We start from the raw sequence: 22,013 nt of genomic DNA on the forward strand, positions 1-22,013 counted from the left end.
TCGCAGGCTGCTGTTGCTGTGCCAATGCGCAAACAGTCCATGCCGTGGTGGGATAGGTCTCCCCAAATTGAGGCTGCGCTCGAAATGATCATGCGATTGAGTGACGGGCGCGTCGTCATGCCTCCTGTGTCTCTCCCCTACTGTTCTACGGTGCGATCGGTGAATCTGCGTTCCGCAAGCAACCCCCTGGGATCTACCGTACCGCCCTCGATAGCTCTGCTATCGGCGTCTTTCTCATAATGAATGGCTGCTTGTAGCAAGGGAAAGCGGGGAGAGAGAGCAGAGCACCGCGTCCCTTCCACTGAAAGGCTCCGCATCAACTTCCCAGCACTGGCGAGGCGGTGAGTGTCTGTCTGCCGCTGTATGAAGCTCTCAGCCGGGGTCGTCTGAGGATCAGCGACGGTGGGGGGAGGACGTCTGTCCCGTGGCCGGGTAGGTGACTAGTTTAATAGCGGTAGCGCCGCAGCACAGAGTACATTTGGTTTGATAATTAAAAAAAAAAAGTATTCAACATACATACATAACTAACTTTTATCTATGTGATTTGGTGGATGGGCTCCAGGTTGGCACGGCCATAAACTTTATATTCACCTTCATCGTCGTTCTTGTTCCTACACAAACCTGAAACCTCAGCGCTTCATATCAGAGCCAGGGGAGGGTTTTCAAAGCGCAGTAACGTTACAGATATAACGGCACGTTTAATAGCGAAGCGTTGCAATGTTGAAAATAAATGCCAGGTTCGGACGTTTAAAATGAATTGTGCCTTGTTGTGCGGCTCCCACCCACCCTCTCCTCTCCTCTCTCCTCTCCTGTCCTCTCCTCTCCGCTGCGTGCCGCACTGGTTCCGTCTGGCTCTGCCCTCTCAGCTGCTGCGTGTCCTGGGATGACCTGTTGATGTCGGGAAAATGGAGAATGGCAGGGGGAGCGATTTCCCCCATCCCCAAATATATTTAAATAAGTGACATTTGGTATTGACAGCCGCCGGTGTGTAGTCGTGTCATCACGGGTTCGTCGCTTATTAATATTCGTTACTTTAATGACAGCCTGGAGCGGGGGCGGGGGCGATCACTTGAAGTGTTGATGTTCCAGCTGTGCGAGTGAGCGAGCATTAATGTGGATGCTGCCTGGCGAATCCAAAAAATATTGAAGTGCGTTAGCTTAGCCACCTGGTAGCTCCTGGGCCTGCGGGACGGAGGGTGGCACACGGCATCAAAACATCTATGCTACCGGAAGGTGGCAAATTAGCTGACTGTCTTTATCTACTCAAGCATTGTTCAGAATATATAATCGGGATTAGTTGCCGTTACCGAGAGCGCGAAATACAACGTTTACTGCCCTCCTTTGTGAGACTGTGTCGCCCTCCGGATGCCAGCAGTCCCGGGCAGACAGACTGGCACTGATCGGTGCGGTGCGACCTTATCTACTCCGTTTGATCTGGCATCCTCTCTCTGGCGCTTCCATCGGGGACGGGGAGGAAGGACGCACGTAGTGCACAAGGTATAATATGCCCGGACCGGTTAACTGCAGTGCAAAGTGTATAACGTAGCTATTATAACTTAAGGATTAAAGTTGTGTCAATCTATACAGTAGAAGTGTGTTGCATTTGGTATGCTGCGTATGCACCATGGTATCCAGCTTCAGTACAAACTTGAATTAATGTACCTTGTGGTTTGATAAGACGAGCAAGACAGCCATATTGTAGGCATGGGCACTTGAACCAGGAAATGAGAGAGAGAGGCAGAGAGAGGCATCTACAGTATATAGGCTACCTACCAGTATCTCCCTACTAATAATCAACATAGCAATGTGAATTACTTTAGCTGTTGCTCTTTTCAGACTTGGACTTGGATGAAGTAGAAAATGTTCTTTAGACTTAATATAAGTTCTGAAATATGTTGGCAGCCGGCCCTTCATAACATAACATAAGCCCTTCAAATGCTGGCAAAACATTCTGCAGGCTTGCTATGAAAAGACTTGGTCTTGAAGTATGTTGTATGTTTGACCCACTTTTCTCTCCAGGCTGTGTATTTGCCGGCTGGTATGAGATCTAAGCCACAGGGTCAACTTGGGTTAACTTTTATTTTCATTGGTGCTATTGTACTCTACTTTATATCTTTAATCAAATTAAGACCCCAGAATGATCCCACTCTTCTCCAGAAACATGAGCCCTTCTGCAGGCCCCACAGCCTTTCTTTGCCACGCACACACACACACACACACACACACACACACACACACACACACACACACACACTGTCACACTCTCGGGGCAAACTGTGCAAACACTCCCCTGCTCTCAGCCCTATGTGTGTTCTTGTGTGCACATGTGTGTGCATGCTGTGGCTCCCTTTGCCAAACTGTAAACAAGCAGTATTGTCTAATGTGTGTGTGTGACTCAGTATGGCTTTTGTGGGTTTGTTTGAGTTTGTGTGTGCGCATCTGTGTTTTAGTATGAGAGAGAGGGAGCTTGAGAGACACAGAGACAAAGAGAGCATTTCTCTTTACCCCGGAGCTTGGCTGAAGCCCAAATGAAAGGCTTTGGATATGATGGGGCGGATCGCTGCAGCCTTCATCACAGTCACACTAAAGTTGGTACACTTTACACACACACAACAAGATCCTGAGTGTTAATTTAACTCAGAGAGTGTACAAGTGGACCCATATTCAGTGTCAATGTTTACACTCCGAGTTAAATTAAAGCATGAACTTATTTGAACGAATACAGTATAATTTGAACCAATCTGTGTATGGTAGATATAATACATTAACAATCACGTCTGCAGTGGTTAGAAGTGGCTTCCACTTCCATTGAAAAATGTAGACCCTGGTATCAGTCTGTCAGGTTTAGTCCGGGAGTGAAAGGGTGATTTTTGGCCGAACGTGGTTTCGTCAGATAAAGTTTTTTTCTCAACTGATTCTTGTAGCTTCACTAGCTTGGGGTCACCTCTTAAGAATTCAAGAGGGTGCCCAGTGATATCCCTTGAGCATTTTTTGTTATTAACCCCTTAATGCCAAAATAGAGTTGTATGGTATTTAATGCAAAATACTTGGTCTAAATGCATCAAATTGGCTTTCTACAGTGTTTATGAATTATGATATGCACAACGATATAAACTCAGCAACAAAAGTTTGGGTTACTTAACTTTGGTCCATTATTTCTCTACTTGATTAGTCACCTCCACAACGAGGTATAGATTGTAAAGATCAGGCGTTCGTGGAATGAGCAACACAGCTAAACATGTGGGTAGCGCTTCCAAAAAATTTGCCAAAATGGCAAGTGGTTGGTATTCAACCCTTTGCTATAGACCGATTCCGTAGCGGGTCTCATGGTCGCAGCCTACGTATTTCCTGTAGGCAGACTCGACGTAGCTGCGGGGGTAAAACCCTCACCAGGCGCACCTCTTCCACTACAGTGAACGGCAGAGTGACTGATGTTAGTTTGCCTCAAACTTTACTCCTTTACCTGCTTTTTTACTAACACTAACATTACAAAGATGCCCAGAACATTGAGATGAACCTGTGTAGTTTATGGCTGCTCCAACAGTAGTGGCAACATTAAAAAAAAAAAAAAACGGAATGTCTAATATCCACCGCGGTGGCGGAGACCAGAGCCATTGAGTAATGGTTGAGACAAAGCAGTGAAAGATACATAACGCAAGTCTTACCCAATACCAAATATTTCTGTTTTATTAACACAAGGCTGCTGTACTTTATACCTCATACTTTAAATGCTTAGTATGAGGTATAAAATACAGCAGCCTTGTGTTCATAAAACAGAAAGATTGGGTATTGGGTAAGACTGAAATTATGTATCTTTCAGGACCCTTCACTGCTTTGTCTCAACCATTACTCAATGGCTCTGGTCTCAGACACCACGGTGGATATTTTGCCATTCCGTTTTTTTTTTTTTTTTTATGTTGCCACTACTGTTGGAGCAGCCATAAACTACACACGTTCATCTCGATGTTCTGGGCATCTTTGTAATGTTAGTGTTAGTAATAAAGCCGGTAAAGGAGTAAAGTTTGAGGCAAACTAACATCAGTCACTCTGCCGTTCACTGTAGTGGAAGAGGTGCGCCTGGTGAGGGTTTTACTCCCGCAGCTATGTCGAGTCCGCCTACAGGAAATACGTAGGCTGCGACCATGACACCCGCTACGGAATCGGTCTATAGGTGCTTAGTGGATTGGATGATTGAACTCTTCCACAGTAATAAGGGGGGGGGGGACGACATATTGGCCTAATGCATTAATCATAAATCTAATTCATTGTGCATATCATCCACATTCATAAACACTGTAGAAAGCCAATTTGATGCATCTAGACCAAGTATTTTGCATTAAATAACATAAAACTATTTTGGGTGGATTTTCAGTGTTTCTGGTATTAAGGGGTTAATAACAAAAAATGCTCAAGGGATATCACTGGGCACCCTCTTGAATTCTTTAAAGGTGACCCAAAGCTACAAGAAAAAATCTGACGAAACCACGTTCACCCCCACGGCTCCCGGACTAGTAGGACAGTCTCCCCTGACCAAGTAGGGATTTTTATCAGTTTTCTAGAAATTTGGTCTCAAAAAAATAAATCCTGTTCAAATCCTGGGTATGACATGAATATGACATGCAATTTATGGATTGCAGCTCTAACGCTCAGGACTTTAGTGTATCATATTATGTGCACACATGCTTGTTTGTTTTGGGTATGTTGTTGTTCGATCCACAGTTGGTATCCGTATACTAACATACATCGGTTGTCATTCTTTGTAGAGCCTAATCGATGCCAGATTATTGGGTCCAAAATAAGGATGACAGGTTAAAAGTGTAAAAATACATTTGGACAATGCCAATACAGAAAAACAGTTTGGGGGTCCATGGACTATTGCGTATCAAACTGAGGGTCCCTTGAAAAATCACACTTGTGTGAAATGAGGGGCGCTCTGATCTTCATACATCACATTCCGTGCTCAGCCAATCAAATCATCACATTCCGTGCTCATGCACAAACACACAAAGCTGTGCATAGGCCCTCAAACAATGGTGAGAATCACTGCTGTAGGCCTATAGCATTGGCGTATATATTAGTGTATACTGTCTTTGTTAGCTGGGACTGTGCAGGCTCTCTCTTGTATGCATGAGAGAACAATTGCACTGCGTCTGCTTATGCTGCCTTTTGAATGTCAGTGTGGTTGAAGTGGCCATGAAAGATGTAGCCACTTAACAGTACTGCTGAGACATATGCCTGCCTAGTCTGCACAGTGCATAATATTCATTTCCAAAGTAAAAGTAAACATTCTTCTGTATTACAAAATGTTTACAGGGCATGCATGCTCTCAGAGGGTACAGGGTGAGGTGGTATGTTTATCTTGGATTGTTTATGGAAAATGAATTGACACATGCTATATGGTGTTTGTTTAGGCCACTCCGGCGTTTGCACATAGAATACCAGAACATGACCCAGTTATCTAAGGACACTGGATTTTATAGGCCTAGTCACTGAGAAAAAGTGCAATAAAGGTCCAATGAAGAACAGGATTAAGGCAACACAGAGATTACCTGTTTAAGTTTTAATAAAACTGTTCCTGTGAATCCTGTCTCAAAACAAATTACTATTGAATTAGGCATAATCGGTAGGAATTTGTGAAGCAGTTTATTGGGAGGATGGGTCGACTGCATCAAGTGATATAATGTTGCCTTTACGTAACGTTAATTTTCTGGAAGGATTGGGATTTGGCAATGCTGGTTCACGACAGAACTGCTTGGTTGTAAAATGCATGCCCTGGGGAATGCAATCTTTTTGTGCCCATGCCCAGGGCACAGAAATGGGCAAGTCAAACACGTTATAACCTTGTAGATCTATTATTAAAATGCTCAAGATATCTATTTTTCATATTTTGAGAATCTCACTGTTTTTGGAAATTTGTAAACAAAAGAAAAGAAAACAACTAAAGACTAAAAACCGTAATAATTTAAGCATGCAATTAATGCAATGAAAGTGGTTACAATTAAAATGTATTTTTAAAGGTATAGAAAGTATTGTGATATAGTACAAAGATTGTTTTTCTATAGTTTCTGTATATTGCAGTAATAATACGTGGTCAAAATCTCATGATGGAACATTGGACTGGCCAGTGTGCCTTGGCACACTGTTTGGGAACCACCGTTAACCACTGCCTTGGGGTACTAATAATGCATGTTGTTAAGCATTTGTCATCTTTAGAGTGTGTTATGGAATTGTTTTTGCTGCCCATTTATGCAACACTTCCCAATTCATTTTGGTCTGTCTAGACCAAGTCAAATTGAGTTAAGTGGGTGGACATCTGTCTGGTATGTACTGTAGCTCAGTGGTGGACAGTAATAAAGTAGATTTACTTAAATACAGAAGTAAATGTTTTGAGAATCTGTACGAGTATTTGTATTTTTGGATACTTGTGACTACATTTCAAAGACAAACATTGTACGTTTGACTCCACTACAGTTCTAGGAAGAGGAAAAAAAAGTACGTTAAGGTTTAGCAACTTAAACCTTCAATGCATTGCACTGCAACACTTTGTCAGCTTGTAGATGTGCTATATTCAATATTATTGATATTTTCTCCATTAAATTTTACTTTAGGATATTTAAGTATTATTTAAAAGTAAAATAATTACTGAAATTCTTACTTGTAGTGGAGTAATATTTGACCATGTATCTGTACTTTGACTCAGGTAGCCTACTGGAGTTAAGTACTTCTCCACCACTGCAGTAGCTACATGGGCTGTGCAGGCCACTGTTAATCAGCTGTTTTCTGCCTTGTTGACTATATTACCTAACTGAATATAAATATTAGATTTTCAGTCTTAACCTGAATTTGCTTTCTCACATTGTCTACACAGGCACACACACACACACACACACACACACACACACACACACACACACACACACACACACACACACACACACACACACAGAGAGAGAGAGATGTTAATTAGCTATATCATAATGAAGTCCATAAAGAACTTCCTTCATTCTCTCCTCCATTCTTTCTCTAGACTCTGCGGTGGTGTATGTGGGCGCACCATGGCCCAGACCCTCCAGATGGCGATCCCAAACTTTGGCAACAATGTTCTTGAATGTCTTAATGAGCAGCGGCTACAGGGCCTCTACTGTGACGTCTCTGTGGTGGTCAAGGGCCACGCCTTCAAGGTGAGACCAACCCCTTAGTGAAGAGGCTAAATGGTACAGTATACGGTGCATTTATATAGCGCTTTTATCTGTTGATTGTGCATTACATTCACCCGTTCAGTTCACACGCATTCATACACCGATGGCGGAGGAAACAATGCAAGGCACCAACCTGCACATCGGGAGCAATTAGGGGTTCAGTCTTGCTCAAGGACACTTCGACACTTCGACGGGAGAGCCCGGCAATTAACTGGTGTTTGTTTTACTGTGAGACGAGACCTATTCGGATGGCTTCATAAAATGTCACATACTGTGATTGGTTGGGAAGATGCTCCAGACTACAGACACGTCCTTGTTTATGTTTGTGGCAACGCTGTTGTGTCGGCGAGTCACAGGATGAATGCTCAAAACTGTCGGTTGACACTATTCGGTAAAACTATATTGGCCTTTAAGCTCAGATGACAGCCAATCCCATTAGCATGTTTAGAGTTTACATACTGTAGTACACATGCATGCATGCATGCATAAACTTTCCTTAATGATGATCTGGTTTCAGTATTTATTTATGATGTATTTTCTCTATTATTAAGGTTATTGCAGCGGACTAGCGGCCAATTTGTTTTGGTGGTAGGGAGGGGGGCGGGCCGGGGCGGGGGGGTACCCAGCCAAAAACGTTGAACCCCTGGCCTAGTGGCTCATTCAGCCACACCTCACGAGCCTCAAGGCCCCGCTGTTAGCACACCTGCCTTTGATTTAAGATGTTTAAAATGCACTAAACGGAAAAGGACATATCATAACATTTTACATGATGAGACAATAACCTGATAATACCTATTGCAAGCACGTTTAAAGTGCCAGTTGACTTTCTTGCCGCACTGAAATGAATGGAAACATTGGCTTCCTCAAAGATCAATCAAACCACAGTAAGCCATGGAAAATGTCAGTAATGTCAAGTATACAGTGAGTCGTGGTCAATAAGCTAAACATTTCAAACCACCGGTATGGACCGAAGTAAAAAAAAACTTTGGAATATTTTATAGGCGTGTAAATTCAAAACATCTTCATGTGTTTATTATGTCTCCCCATAAGAGCATGAGTTTTCCTCTCAGACTCTTAGAATGGCCTTCATAGGGTCAGTTGAGAAGGACTAACATTCCACCCCTATTTCCATCGCAACTTGACTCTTTCTCATAACAGCTTTGTCACTGCGAAGTACTGTATATCATGAAATAGACTCCAAAACAGCTATTGTACAGAATTTTCATTCATTCATTCATATTGGGTGTAAATCAGTGTTGCATTGGTCATCATTGCACATGATACCACACCGTCCCACCAAAGATTTTTCAGGAGCACATGTGCACACACATGCATCGTTTAAAAAGAAACCTAAATTCACAGTCAACAAAGTTTACAAAATCTTCTGGAATGAGCCTGGATTCATATCAAGGGTCCATTGTGTGACCTGCTAAATCCTGTAGGTGTTAAGTGACGTGCAATACTGGTGTGAATTGATATCAAGCTGTTGTGTGGAATACCAGAGCAACATATATTGAGGCTCTCGGGCGGAAACCTTGTTTGTCCAAATCAAGACATGGAAAAAAATAACCTGTGTTCCAGTGGATACAAAACAGTATTATTAACATTATCTTGTTAATACCTTTGATTGGTTAAATAGTTATGAAATCCACTGACAGACATAACCACTTCCAAGCTAGATGTTGTCTCTCTCTATATGTCATTAATTATCGTTTAATGTTGTGAGCTTGTAGATGTACTATTTTTTCATGGTTCGTGACTTCACTACTTTGCAACTGCCCCACAGCGACAGTATACGACAAATTATTTGTATTACTTTTGAGGCAGTGAGGAAGGGCATATTTAAAAAAAGAAAAGAAAGAAGTGGAGTAAGCCTGTACTGTATTATGTACGTGAAAGGTAATGGTGTCGATACAGGAGTTAATAGACACTTTAGCAGTGGCAGCGTCATCCATAAACTTGTGCTCTTCCACCCCAGGCCCACCGAGCTGTCCTGGCCGCCAGCAGCTCTTATTTCCGGGACCTTTTCAGCAGCACCAGCAGTGGCGGTGGAGGTGGCAGCAGCTGTGGGAAGAGCCCCGCTGTGGTGGAGCTGCCGCCGGCTGTGCAGCCCCAGAGCTTCCAGCAGATCCTGGCCTTCTGCTACACCGGCCGTCTCAGCATGACCGTGGGAGAGCAGTTCCTCCTCATGTACACCGCCGGGTTCCTCCAGATACAGCAGATCATGGAGAAGGGCACCGAGTTCTTCCTCAAGGTAAACGCTGCCGGCTGATTGCTATGCCAGGTCCCGTATGGCAGTGGTTCTCAAACGTGTTTATGTCCAGGACCCCCAAATGTATATATGCATTTGGCCGTGGACCCCCCAAATTAAAATAGTATGGGAATCTTGTATGGGACCCCCATACAAGATTTGTTCTTCAAAAATATTTAACATTGTACAAGCTCACAATGCGACATGCACTGTGAGCTTGTACATTAATTGTACATTGGCTATTTTAAAGTAGCTAATGTAAATTTATATCGGGTGATAGTGGTTTAACTGATGTTGATGCTATATTAAATAATTTAGCTGGGGAACCCCTGGAACTACCTCAAGGACCACTAGGGGTCCCTGGACACGTTGTCCCAAAGCCTATACGGCTTGGGTTAGGACACGCTGTGATTAGCCACTTTGAGTGGTAGTTGGGGCAAATGTTCACCCCAAAACATGATTTACGATTGTGTGCCACTGAGACGGCTCATCGAACAGCCTGAGCTCGCTCGGCGGGGCCTCTCGTGGCTCAAGTTTGCTTGCCTCCATTGAGGTAAAAAACTATACTTTATTGGCCCAAAAGCGGTGTGTTTTTTGTTGGAGAAGAGGCACTCCGCATGCGTCACAGAAGCGGGGCTTGGTTATAGCACAGGCGGTATAGACTTTGGTATGTCGCTCCCTGTACGCGACTTTGAGAACCACTGCCATATGTGTTGTAGCAGAAAAGATTGGGCTTTGTCTGACGAGAAGTCTGAAGTCTAGTATTCTGCAATGTTCTTTTGTCTCTGTGAATTGGTGCGACCTGACACGGCGTTGATTCCCACGTGAACCCATAGGTGTCCTCGCCGAGCTGTGACTCGCAGGGCTTACACCCGGAGGAGGCCCCGCCCTCTGAGCCCCAGAGTCCCGTCACTCAGACCGGCGGGAGCAGCGGAGCCCGCCCCGCCCCCTGCTTGACGCCGCTCCCCATGGTGTCGCGGGTGAAGACAGAGCAGCCGGCCAGCCAGGCGGAGGCGGCCTCCCCTTACTCGGTGGTGTGCACCCCCGTGGCAAAGCGGCTGTGGGAGGGCGGCAGCAGCCGGGACGGGGGCGGCTCGGGGGGCGGGGGAGGAGGGGGTCTGCGGAAGGCGGCTCGCTTTTCCCAGGAGTCAGTGCGGGGCTGCGCCATCCAGGGACTGGTCAACATGGGTACGGCAGGCACCACCGGGCTCGGCCTGGGCGGCGTGCCGACAGGAGGAGGAGGGTTTGGCAGCAGCAGCGGCCACAACGGGAGCTCCGTGGCGGGCCTGGCTGTGTCCGAGGGAGCCAGCCCCGGTACCATGAGTGCCTACGCCAGCGACTCGCCCATTAGCTACCACGACGATGAGGAGGAGGAGGAGGGGGCAGACGAAACCGCCGAGGAGCAGTACAGACAGATCTGCAATATGTACACCATGTACAGCATGCTCAACGTAGGTGCTGCAGGTAAGGAACTGGAGACGTGAGTGTGAACCACAGTACTGAGGAGGGCTACAAGGTGTGCCTGATTTATACTACAGTATGTACGATGCAAGGCATTGTGAGCATAGATTGCTTATTTTCGGCGCTCAACGCTGTATGAATTAAGCATTGCATTCACACTAATTTGTGATTATTGCACTTGTGTGTCAAACTCTGACTTGAATTGTTCAATGGTGTTAAAGACATTCTGTTCTTTTAGTTATCCCACAGATGCCTGCAACTTAAAGTGATGGAAGGATACATCACAAACCGTATTGTAAGATATTTTTGGTCGTTCACTACTACCCGCGGTTGGCATGATAGTTTGTCATAGACTACAGTGAATACACTTTGAACATTTGGGAAAAGAACCCAGAACCCAATTTATTGCCTTCGTCCCGTCATTTACTTCAAAATAAGACACAAAATAGGGACACCAGGTTGAATGTGGTTAATGTATGCAGCGAGCTACACATAGTTTAACACTGCATCATCGGGGCTGGAGCCAGGATTTTAGAAATACTGAGGTCACTCTTAGCATTCCCCCACCAAACCAGAATGTTTTGCAGACAACCGTATAAATCTATGCATTTTAAGGCATTTGGAAAGCAACAACAAAAACTTGTTTGTTTGTTTCCAACTCCAGTTGTGTGCGTGCGTGCGTGCGTGTGTGCGTGCGTGCATGTGTGTGGTCTACAAACAATGCAGTGGTTGCTTAATAACCAACATGCAATTAATAATAGCCTGTTAAATCATTTGGGTTACATATGCCAAAAGTCATGAAGTATAAAGGATACCATTACATTTTACATGACTGTTTAATAAGGCATATACATTATTTTGGTTAGACCGGGGACTATACTTGGTTGCTCCTTTTTTCTCTCTACACTAAATCTATTCACAAAGATAGCAAATTTACAATCTCAAAATGCATCACCTCTTATGACATGCCCAGGATAGGTTCATGTGGTTAATACGACAAAGTATACTATCCACATACAAGTTGCCAACAATGTAATTTAAATAGTGTCAGGGTTTCCTGGAGGAAAAGGTCCTATGGAGGTTGGTGCACGACACGTCCACGCACATGCTAGCCTGGCCCAAGCCGCCTGGGAATACAACCTCCATATTGTGCTGCCCCAGGCAGCACAATATGGACAAAGGTTCATACAGTATCTCAATATTTATTCCAATAGCGATACAATATACAGTATGACTATGGGTTAACATTTGTTATTTTCCATTTTAAAATAGTAACAGTGAAAACCAAATATCCTTCAATAGTTTTTTCTTCAGTGCACACTCCTGTGAGGTTATAGGGAGTCTGACGGGTTGTGTCACATATGTCATGGAAAACAACTACATTATGCCATTGTGGTGGTATATGTTTCTGACCTTTAGTCTCGTGCTGGCCAATTCAGTGTCGGTGGTGCGCCTAGACTGAGCTGGTCTGGTTGAATCGCTGAATGGTAAACATCCTCAGCCGAGCCTGTGGTTTTATTTTTTCCCCCTCTTCAGTCAGCTCAGCTGTGCTAGTGGGTCTTGATTATACTTATCCCAAGGATTCATGGAAATGTAGTCAAAATAGGACGAACCTAACCTCTGGTTGTTTAAACCCCACCTGATGTGCAGTTGTGTAATTCTGACCAATAAATATTCCCAAACCTCATAAGTCCTTGATTAATTCATTGTTATTGCCTGTTTAGATAGATGGTAGTTATTCTATCCAGAGTATATCAGGTACTTGTTCACATATGCTACAGGCAAGTCGTTAACAATGCAAGTCACAAATACAACCTCAATCGTGTAATAACTGTGTTCATACAGTATACATGGAATATGTGAACAGTTAACTGACATACAGTACATCTGGATAACATTATACATAGCATGTGAACAACTTACCAACATACATCTGGAGGACATAAGAATCTATCTAAATAAGCAACAAGAAGTGATACAAGGAACAAAGAATGCTAGTAGGGAGTGAGGTAGAGTGTGAAGACATGAGTTATAAGACTGCGGCGGAAGATGGGGCGTGAATCTGCAGTCCTGATGGTGGTGGTGGTGGGGGGGTCATTCCACAGCTTTGAAGGCAGGGGGAGAAGAGTCAAGGACGCTTGGTGTTGGCCAGGGTGTCATAGGGAGGGATTGGAGGACGGATGTCCCAAGTGTGTGGGAAGGGATAGGGATGTAGGGCTGGACTATGGGGGTGCCATGCCACTGGTTTCCTATTCCTTGTAGGTCATTACTAGTGTTTTGAATATGATCTCACATACTGAGGGAGAAACGTGTGCTTTGATTGTATAGTATTGTATGCAAATAAACCTTCTTAAACGTTTTTCATCCTCATCTCTCCAGCAGCAGGTGAGCGAGTTGATGCCCTGCCGGACCACACAGAGACACGGGGACGGATGCGGGGCAGAGACCTGACGTGTCTCCCTACGGAGCTCATATCGCAGATAGGAAACCGCTGTCACCCCAAACTGTACGAGGAGGGAGACCCAGCCGAGAAGTTGGAGCTAGTCTCAGGTTTGTGTGCGCCACCTGTACATATGCAGCAATGCTAATGTGTGTATTATGTGACAACCATGGGTGTAGCGAGCGCTGAAAATGTGAGGGGCCCGGGCAACCCACCCGTGGTTTCTTAAACAGTGATATTTATTTGTATGACAAATGGGCAAAATGAACATGAACCAGCAGAAATAATCACCCTACATGTAACCCAGTTCCGAACTCAAATAACAGTAGCCTAAATAATAAATATACATTAATAATTGGGTTAGGGTTATTGAAAAATCGGTGTATGGTATACAATATTATGTGCAAGTGAAACTATGCACATGATCACTGAGGTTTCTTTTCAGAGCCATTATCTCGAAATCATTGCAAATGCAAACAATTTTGTGATCCAGTTTTGGACCAGCCAAGCATTTGTCAAAAGGCTGCTGCCTTTACAAGGAACTCCGCTGGTAGTTATTTAGCAGAAGTTAACTGATTACTAATACTACCAGTGATTACTTTTATACTCTGTTGTGTGACAGTGTTGCACGCTGAAAATAGGAAAGCTACAAGTGTGTGTGAATGTGTGTGTTCTGTGAGAATCCTGCTTAGGTGCAATATAACAGTGAAGCGTGGTATGGAATTTCATTGATAATGTGCATTCTCATCTGGACATTCTCTCAGTAAACAACAGATGATGGGGGGGGGGGGGTTCTAAACTCATTTTTAAAAGTGGATGGGACAACATCCCTTTCAGACTTTAATTGGAAATAAAGAACAGGCTAAGTCCTACTATGACATTTTGGACCCATTCACTATATTTACTTTAAATATCTGGTTCAAAGTCGTGAAACAGTTCAGAATGGAGAGGACAATCGGGGTGTTGAGGTGGCCCGCTTATGATCCAGATTTTAAGCCTGCAATGGGCTCGGTATGGCTTTTCCTCTTTCAGTACTGCCATGGAGGGCAATGTGTTTTTGAGTTTTGAAAAACTGAAGAATATGTGCATGTGTATAGATAACAAGGACTTTCAAGTACGAGAGTATGGGTGAGGTGAAAGCTTCTGAGCCGGTGGCTTCAAACGATGATCTCATACTGGTTTTTATACAGGCATATAAACATGAATCCAAAAGAGCAGTGTCTAGTGTATACAATGCCTTGGTTTCAGCTAGGACTAACTTCACAGAGTACATTAAAACTAATTGGGAAAAAGAGTTGGAGATTACCATCACTACAGAGGAATGGGAAAATATGTGCAAAACACAAAATACTCAACTCAAGAATGTGGAGATGAGAACACCTAAAATTAAATCAAGACAATTGAAAACAGAACATCTATGCTGGAGACTGTGTGGCTACAAAGAGGCGGGCCACGTTCATTCTGGACTTAAAATTCAGAAATACTGGCAGGATATCCACCATTCTGTGTTTTAAGATACCTGCTTTTTATTGTTGGGAAATATCCCTGAAGAGATTCTAATACATGATAAATATTTAATCAAGATCCTCTTAGCAACAAGTAAGAAAGCAATCACACGACGCTGGTACTAACAGGACCCACCAATGAAAGAACATTGGATGGACATTACTGAGGAACTGTATGTCATGGAAAAACTAACATTCATACTTAGACTACAAGAGGTGAGGATAAGTTCTATAAAAAGTGGGAGAAGTGGGATCTCTTCTTCCAGCCTATCGATAATGTATGAGGAATTCATGAACGTCCTGTAATATGAAACAATGCAGCCTTTTTCCTTGTCTTTTTTCTTTCCTGTTGTCATTGACAATTTCTCAATAAAAATTAAGTGGAAAACAAAGTGGATGGGACTTGGGACCCTCGTTGCTGTCGGGAGGAAACCAAATTTAATAACTACATTTTTGAGGTTTTATTTTTAATGTTTTTTATAAATCAGTGCTATTGAACACCTTTTACGTCTGTGTATTGTTTTGAAAATATTGAACCAATAAAAAGCGCTTGGGACTAAACCTCTTAACTTCATTGGGCCCTCAAACTGTCTGCTGAAGCAACTAACTCCACCACCTCTCCACATCTCATGCAAGTAATTGACATATAAAGTCACAACACCAACTTTGATGAGGCAGTATTGCTTTGTTTTCTTCATTTCCTAAAAAAAGTTAATTGGTTTCTTCTCAACAGCAGAGATATAATAGCAGCGATGGTGAACAGAAAATGCTAATGTACATAATTATCATTAGTTAAGTGTAGAAACCGAAACAGAGACAGTCAGATGCCGTCAATGTATTTCACAGTCACATTGTGTACCTCTAACTGTCCTTGAATGACTGAGCTTAACACTGGTATGCAGATCAGCTCACATGTTGCGTTTAATATTAGACATGTGAAGGCATGTCAGCCTGCAATTATCTGTATTACCTTATGGCCTGGCTTACATACCTTCCCATATAAATTGTGTGCATGTGCACGTCACACATTGTGAACCAAAAACAGTTCAAGTGTAACAGAGAAATGCTGTGTGTGTGTGTGTGTGTGTGTGTGTGTGTGCTCCTGTGTGTGTGTGCATTTGTGCATAATAATACTTTTGGCATGCGATTATAATATATCCTTTGTGCAGGTACATCAGTGTTCATATCACGAGCCCAGCTGATGAACTGTCACGTCAGTGCCGGGACCAGACACAAGGTGCTGCTGAGGAGGCTGCTGGCTGCTTTCTTTGACAGGTAGCTTTTCCTCTGTCTGCTTGTTTCAATCATTACACAGATGATGCCACAAATGCCTTCTAAATCAGTTCTCACACTTTCAAAATCTTCCAAAAATGTTTATAAATACCAGATGGCAACTAAGTACACAGATGCTTTCCCATATTTTTCTTCTTCTTTTGTGCGAACAAAACTTTAAACTTTAACTGTTTGGTAGAGTATATATTATATATATATTTTATATATATATATATATATATAATATAACTAACACAACAGTGGTGCTCTTAGAATCCTGTGGTCGGATAAGTTGACAAGTGTTATTGCATAGAGAGTAATATGTCCCCTTCCCTGAAGGAGCTTTGTCTGGTGCTTACGTAGGAGACCCAGGTTTGAATCATAAATCTTATGGATTACAGATTTAATTTAAGGTCAGAGACTCTACAAATGTAAGTTTCTGTTAAAGTTAAATTAAAGGTTTGCTGTGTAGGGTAACACTGTAGTTATGTAATTAATACAATACTTTGCACCCCTTTTCACATACTGTATGTTAATGTTTTTTTTTAACCTTTTTCTTATACCTTTTTGGGCTGTGATTGTGCTGAAACATTGCCCAAATTCATTGTAGTATGATGTTATTGTTGTAATATTGTTACAGGAACAATATTACTAAAGCATAATTTTACATTTAGCAACAGCTAACTGAAACACACCTGCAATTAATGTCATCACCGTCAGCAAAATCTCTCTGTGAAAATTGTCTATTTGGACTTTAAAATGATGATAAAATAAGGTAATAAACCAGTGTTCAGTGTTGGTAAAATAAGGTAACGAAGTACTGTACAATATGAGGGAAGATATAAGTCACATGTTCTCTCAACCGAGACAGACATCTTGAAATGGTTTAATGTTTACCTAACAGTTGAAAATACTACTTTTCATTTTATTCTAAAAGACGAGACAAGCGTTCACATTTTAGTGAAGCTCTAAGTAGAAAAGGAACCACCGCTCATCCGCTGAAAAAAACTTAAGAGAGGTGCTGGAGCCACAAAGGGAATATGAGAAAAAATAAAGGGAAGCTCCGCACACTCAGATCTGCGCACAATCAGTTTATTTTTGGCAAGCTTTCGGTCTACTGACCTTCTTCAGGCATCGAGAGTGAAGCTCTAAGTAACACAGAGACTCAGAGAGTGTTCACAAAATGGTCCCTCTAAATCTCACCACATCTACAAGCTTGCGCTTGTGAGCTTGTAGATCTGCTTAGGGAGGGACGCTAGGGTTCATGTGGTTAACTATAACTATACTGTATTCTCCTGTCTCAGAAACACTTTGGCCAACAGCTGTGGAACAGGCATCCGCTCTTCTACCAATGACCCTAGCCGCAAGCCCTTGGACAACAGAGTGCTGCATGCAGTGAAATGTGAGTATGCATGTTTGCATGCGTGAGGGTGCACTCAAAGCGTGTGTATTTCTTACTATGATGAAGACCCGGAGGGGTCGAAACGTTGAATCCTGATTCCTGAATATAATTGATGGGAGCTTAACCCATTCTGACCTGAGATCAGATTCATACAAGGTTTCCGCCGGACACACACTGGTCTGATGAACCCATTCTGACCTGAGATCAGATTCTAAAAATGTCAGTCGTTCTTCGATTTATTTCAAAAATAGCAGACCTACAAGCTCGTATCGCGCCACTCGGTGGCGCGATATGAGCTTGTAGATCTGCTATTTTTCAATAGCTAAAGCATGACATGATGCCAACACCAAAATGGGTGCCCGGTCAGAATGGGTTAAAGAACGGTGTGCGGACTTCCTACCTTCCTGTATGTATTTTTTTGTCCTGCACCCGTCGACATTTTTGAGATGCGCGTGCTTCCCGTTTGAATGTTGAATGTTGCCACTACTGTTGGAGCAGCCATAAACTATACACAGGTTCATCACGATGTTCTGGGCATCTTTGTAAAGTTAGTGTTAGTAAAAAGCAGGTAAAAGAGTAACGTTTGAGCAGACTAACATCAGTCACTCAACTCATTCAAGTAGTAGTAGTAGTAGTGTTTACACCGCAGATATGTCGTCTCCGCCTACAGGAAATACGTTAGCTGCGACCATGAGATCCGTTTCTGAACGTGTCTATATACTGAACATGGGATCTTTCCTTTTTGGGTCAGTTTGTCCATTTTAACAGATAATAAGAAATAGCTCATAGTGGCCACAAGATGGCGACATTTACCCTGTGAAACTAAATGCCAGCTTGACAAAGACCCTCCAACAAAGTTGATAGGGTGGCTTTCTGGCTATTCAGCTTTGACTGTACATTTTGTTTTTGCAATGTGGGCAGCAAGGGTAACTTTTAACTATATAATGAGACGATCCAGGTCTTGCACAAAGGCCATGTATGCCTAACACGGTAACACCACTCAGAACCTCACATATGAGATATGCAAGATGTGTTGTGAGCAGTAGATTACTAAGGCCTCGTCTGCTTGTTGTGTGCAGTAGATTACTAAGGCCTCGTCTGCTTGTTGTGTGCAGTAGATTACTAAGGCCTCGTCTGCTTGGAGGTGGTCAAAATGTTAACATAAAGAAGCAAAAAGCAATCCCAGAAGAATACCTTATCTGTTTGAAATGTTAGTTGTCTTTCAATAAAATATAGTTTGCATTGCAGCTATGAGCAGTGCAGCCTTTTTCTTCATTTAAAAATCATAGCATGCTCTCATGCATTGTCTGGTTGTCTCTGCTCTCAATAGGATAACAGCCCAAATAGTCATACAGAAACTTACCATAGATACTGTAACTCCCACATGTAACATCATTGTGAAGCGCAGCCCTGATCCGTAAGCTCTTTCCATCTCGCCCACCAGTTTACTGCCAGAACTTTGCCACTAGCTTCAAGGAGAGTGAGATGAACGCCATCGCGGCGGACATGTGCACCAACGCGCGCCGCGTGGTCCGCAAGAGCTGGATCCCCAAGCTGAAGCTTCTGATGGCCGAGAGCGACGCGTATTCTGCCTTCCTCCCCGACGCCGTCAAGTTGGAGGACGACGCGTTGGGGCAGGAGCCGGCGTTTGACCCCGCGACCTTGGAGCCCGGCAGCGGCGTGGGCGGCGGCATGGATTCCGGCGGCTCCTCCGGAGAATCGCTTCAAGGCGTGGGCGTGGACGGAGGGACGTTATTCTGACCGGTGAAGCTGTGGAAAAGGTTGACGTGCCATGAGGAAACACAAGCGAGAACCTCCCCCCTGGTTCTGCTCGCCGCCTCACGTCCTCCAGGGGGCGCCACCTGCCTTGACCTCTCCCGTCAGACTCTCACTGTACACTACTACCAGGGGGGGTGAATGGCAGTTGTTGACCCCGCCGTAAACCAGGGAGTGAAAATGATCACTTTCAGATTTTTCTTTTCCGCCACATGCCCCCCAAGCTTCCTCCGCTTGTTTTTAGCCATTTAACTGCAATCGCCCTCTTATATTAAACACATTCCCCGTCGGGATGAGTGTGAGGGTCAGTACCTCAGGCTGAGGAGGTGGTTGGCTGGCTGGTTGGCTGGACGCACAGAAAGAATGGATGGAATAATGGGGCTAAAGGATGCGAAGGTGCTTCAAACTGCATTCCAGCCTTAAACTATGGAGATAAAAAATGACACTAACAACTTAAACAAAAGCCCTGCTGATTCCTTTCCCTCCTCATGCCCTCACACCTTCCACGCCACCCTCACGACCAGAGCAAATCCATCACACTCCAGCGTGTGTCTGTGCTGTGTCTTATACGTACATGTCTCATCTAATGTCATTTGTAGCATGTTTCTCTGTGTGTAACCTTCCAGCGACCAGTACAGGAGGGAGATTTCGAATGCAGTGAACTGTAAGAAAACTGTAAAGCGAACGGGCCTGAAACAAAAAGTTAAGAGATATATTTTGAGGATAAAAAGTTCTATATAAAAGTGCACACGTCTGTATGGTGTGTGCATAGAGAGAGCGAGAGGGATTGTTTTAAAATCTCAATCATTGTGTTTTATTGTATTTTAAGGAGCGGTTTTGCAGAGAAATGTCTTATTGAAAAAGGAAAAGTGCTATTTTTGCATTCAAAGGTCTGGTATATATATAATGACGGTCAGAGTAGTCTTAATGTAAGACTGGTTAGTTGTTGAATTCTTTTTTAAGTTGTTATTTTTTATCTACAGACAGTGGACACTGCAGTTGATCCTTTACATTTGAAGCCAAGCATTTCATCTTCCATTCATTATCTTTCGAGTAATGTCGAGACCAAGTGAGACGAGAACTGTCTGTTGTGGCAGTTTTTCAGTAGGTTGTATAGGTTTGTACAGGTATTTGCAGCCCTTACAACACATGCTTTCTCCTAATTTTGTCAGCCAAGGTTGGAAATGTACAGCTTTGATTGACGTGTTGCATATGACTACTTATGCTTAATGTATACTTTGCCGTATGACAGATTGACAGTGCCGAAAATGTCTGATCTACAAGTTCACAAAGTTGTAGAGCTTGTGTGTGCTTAGATCAACTACTTTCAGCATGTAACCCAGTTGTATAAATCAAGTAAAGTATACATCAGGCTTTAGCTTGCCTCTTCCTAGTTCTATTTCATCCCTACTGACCTCCAGAGGTGGTCATTAGGGATTCATAGAACCGTACTTACATTCGTAACTTTCATTTTAAATTGACAAGTAAAAGATACTGGAATATGTGCCTTGTCATGAAACTGTGTGTATGTGTGTGTGTGTGTGTGTGTGTGTGTGTCTGTCTCTGTCGGTTTCTTTGATAAAAACATCTTGTATTATTGTAGCCATGCTGTATTGTCCGCTACTTACAATGCGAATGCAGAGTGGCTAACAGGTTTCTTTGACATGTATCATCACATTATATTTGTGATGATTTTTGCACCTTCCAGGAGCGCTAAGATGGACGTTCCTGCACCTTGACTAGTTGTTCACGCACCTTTTTAGGAAGGGGGAAAAGTTGTCATCTAAAGAATAAAGCCCTTTAGCCTAATTTATTCTTCATCATACGACTTGCCGAAGTGTAATTTAGATTTTAGGTGTGATGTATTATGTTTTTCTTTGTTGCCCATCTTTTGTAAATGAGTGTGACAAACTCAATGTAAATCAACAAGACTGTTGTCCCAAATGTTATTGTCTTCTTTTGTTGGATGCTCATGGTTAAGATTGGTGTGTGAGACCCCTGCGCACCTGTTTCTATTAATTGTGTCTTTTGAAGCATCAGGGATGTTGGCGTTAAATCTAATGTTTATATCTCTACAAGTTAATCCATGAGAACGGTTGGCATGCAGATCTGAGAGAGAAAGATTGAAAAATAATCAATATTCCAGGTGATGGAGATAAGTTGTTAGGGTCCGAATTGGCTCTTGTGCTGTAGGGGTAGCAGCATTTGTGTTTATTACACAGCAAAGTCCTGAATTTGAATTTAAATCTTGAGACTCAAAAATAGCCCCTAATAGCTCCATTCTTACACTCCCTGGCCTCTAGTTTGAGTGGTAATTGTACTTTATTTTATCTGCACAGTAAATGTAACCAAATGGACCCTTATGGGTGCATTTGGTTACATTTTGTTAAACCTCTGACACTTAGGATTTTACTGTGCAGCGCAATTGATGTATGTATGTATGTATGTTTGACACACAATACCGGTACCGCTGGCATAAAGGCCTAATGAAAAGTGACAACCCACCACAAGAGCACTGGTGTTTAATGCATCTTATTTCAATGTTTCAACTCCAGTCACTTAGGTTTTCTGTTATAGAGGAAAGGAACAAATATATGTGCAGGTTTGATTACAACACGTGTCATTAATCAAACTTGCACATTGTCAGTATTGCTGACACATCCAGATCTAGAACACCTGTGTGGAACCCTGAGAAAACACTGCATTG

At 43.1% G+C, this 22,013-nt stretch overlaps 1 protein-coding gene across 5 annotated transcripts; it reads left to right on the plus strand.

Moving 5' to 3' along the window:
* On the plus strand, window positions 1–21,242 carry nacc1a (nucleus accumbens associated 1, BEN and BTB (POZ) domain containing a). 5 transcript variants are annotated; one of them, XM_083778867.1, is made up of 9 exons: window positions 2–432; window positions 1,373–1,497; window positions 7,028–7,181; window positions 9,178–9,453; window positions 10,287–10,914; window positions 13,291–13,461; window positions 16,026–16,131; window positions 17,433–17,530; window positions 18,975–21,242. In XM_083778867.1, the coding sequence occupies exons 3-9, from the start codon at window positions 7,056–7,058 to the stop codon at window positions 19,289–19,291; spliced, it is 1,722 nt and encodes a 573-aa protein (XP_083634993.1). In that variant the 5' UTR covers window positions 2–432; window positions 1,373–1,497; window positions 7,028–7,055; the 3' UTR covers window positions 19,292–21,242. The 5 variants fall into 5 exon arrangements, with proteins under 5 accessions (XP_083634990.1, XP_083634993.1, XP_083634992.1 ...); XM_083778864.1 differs by lacking the exon at window positions 1,373–1,497 and having other exon boundaries at window positions 1–341; window positions 13,294–13,461; XM_083778866.1 differs by lacking the exon at window positions 1,373–1,497.
* Window positions 21,243–22,013: the final 771 nt, after the last annotated feature.

Source organism: Protomyctophum parallelum (assembly GCF_964188405.1).
Source record: "Protomyctophum parallelum genome assembly, chromosome: 13".
NCBI classification, from domain to species: Eukaryota; Metazoa; Chordata; class Actinopteri; order Myctophiformes; family Myctophidae; genus Protomyctophum; species Protomyctophum parallelum.

Coding starts and splice junctions, on each gene's coding strand:
- nacc1a (XM_083778863.1), top strand. CDS start 244: ATGGCTGCTTGTAGCAAGGGAAAGCGGGGAGAGAGAGCAGAGCACCGC. Junction 9,454..10,286: donor GCACCGAGTTCTTCCTCAAG/GTAAACGCTGCC, acceptor GTGAACCCATAG/GTGTCCTCGCCGAGCTGTGA. Junction 10,915..13,290: donor GCTCAACGTAGGTGCTGCAG/GTAAGGAACTGG, acceptor TCATCTCTCCAG/CAGCAGGTGAGCGAGTTGAT.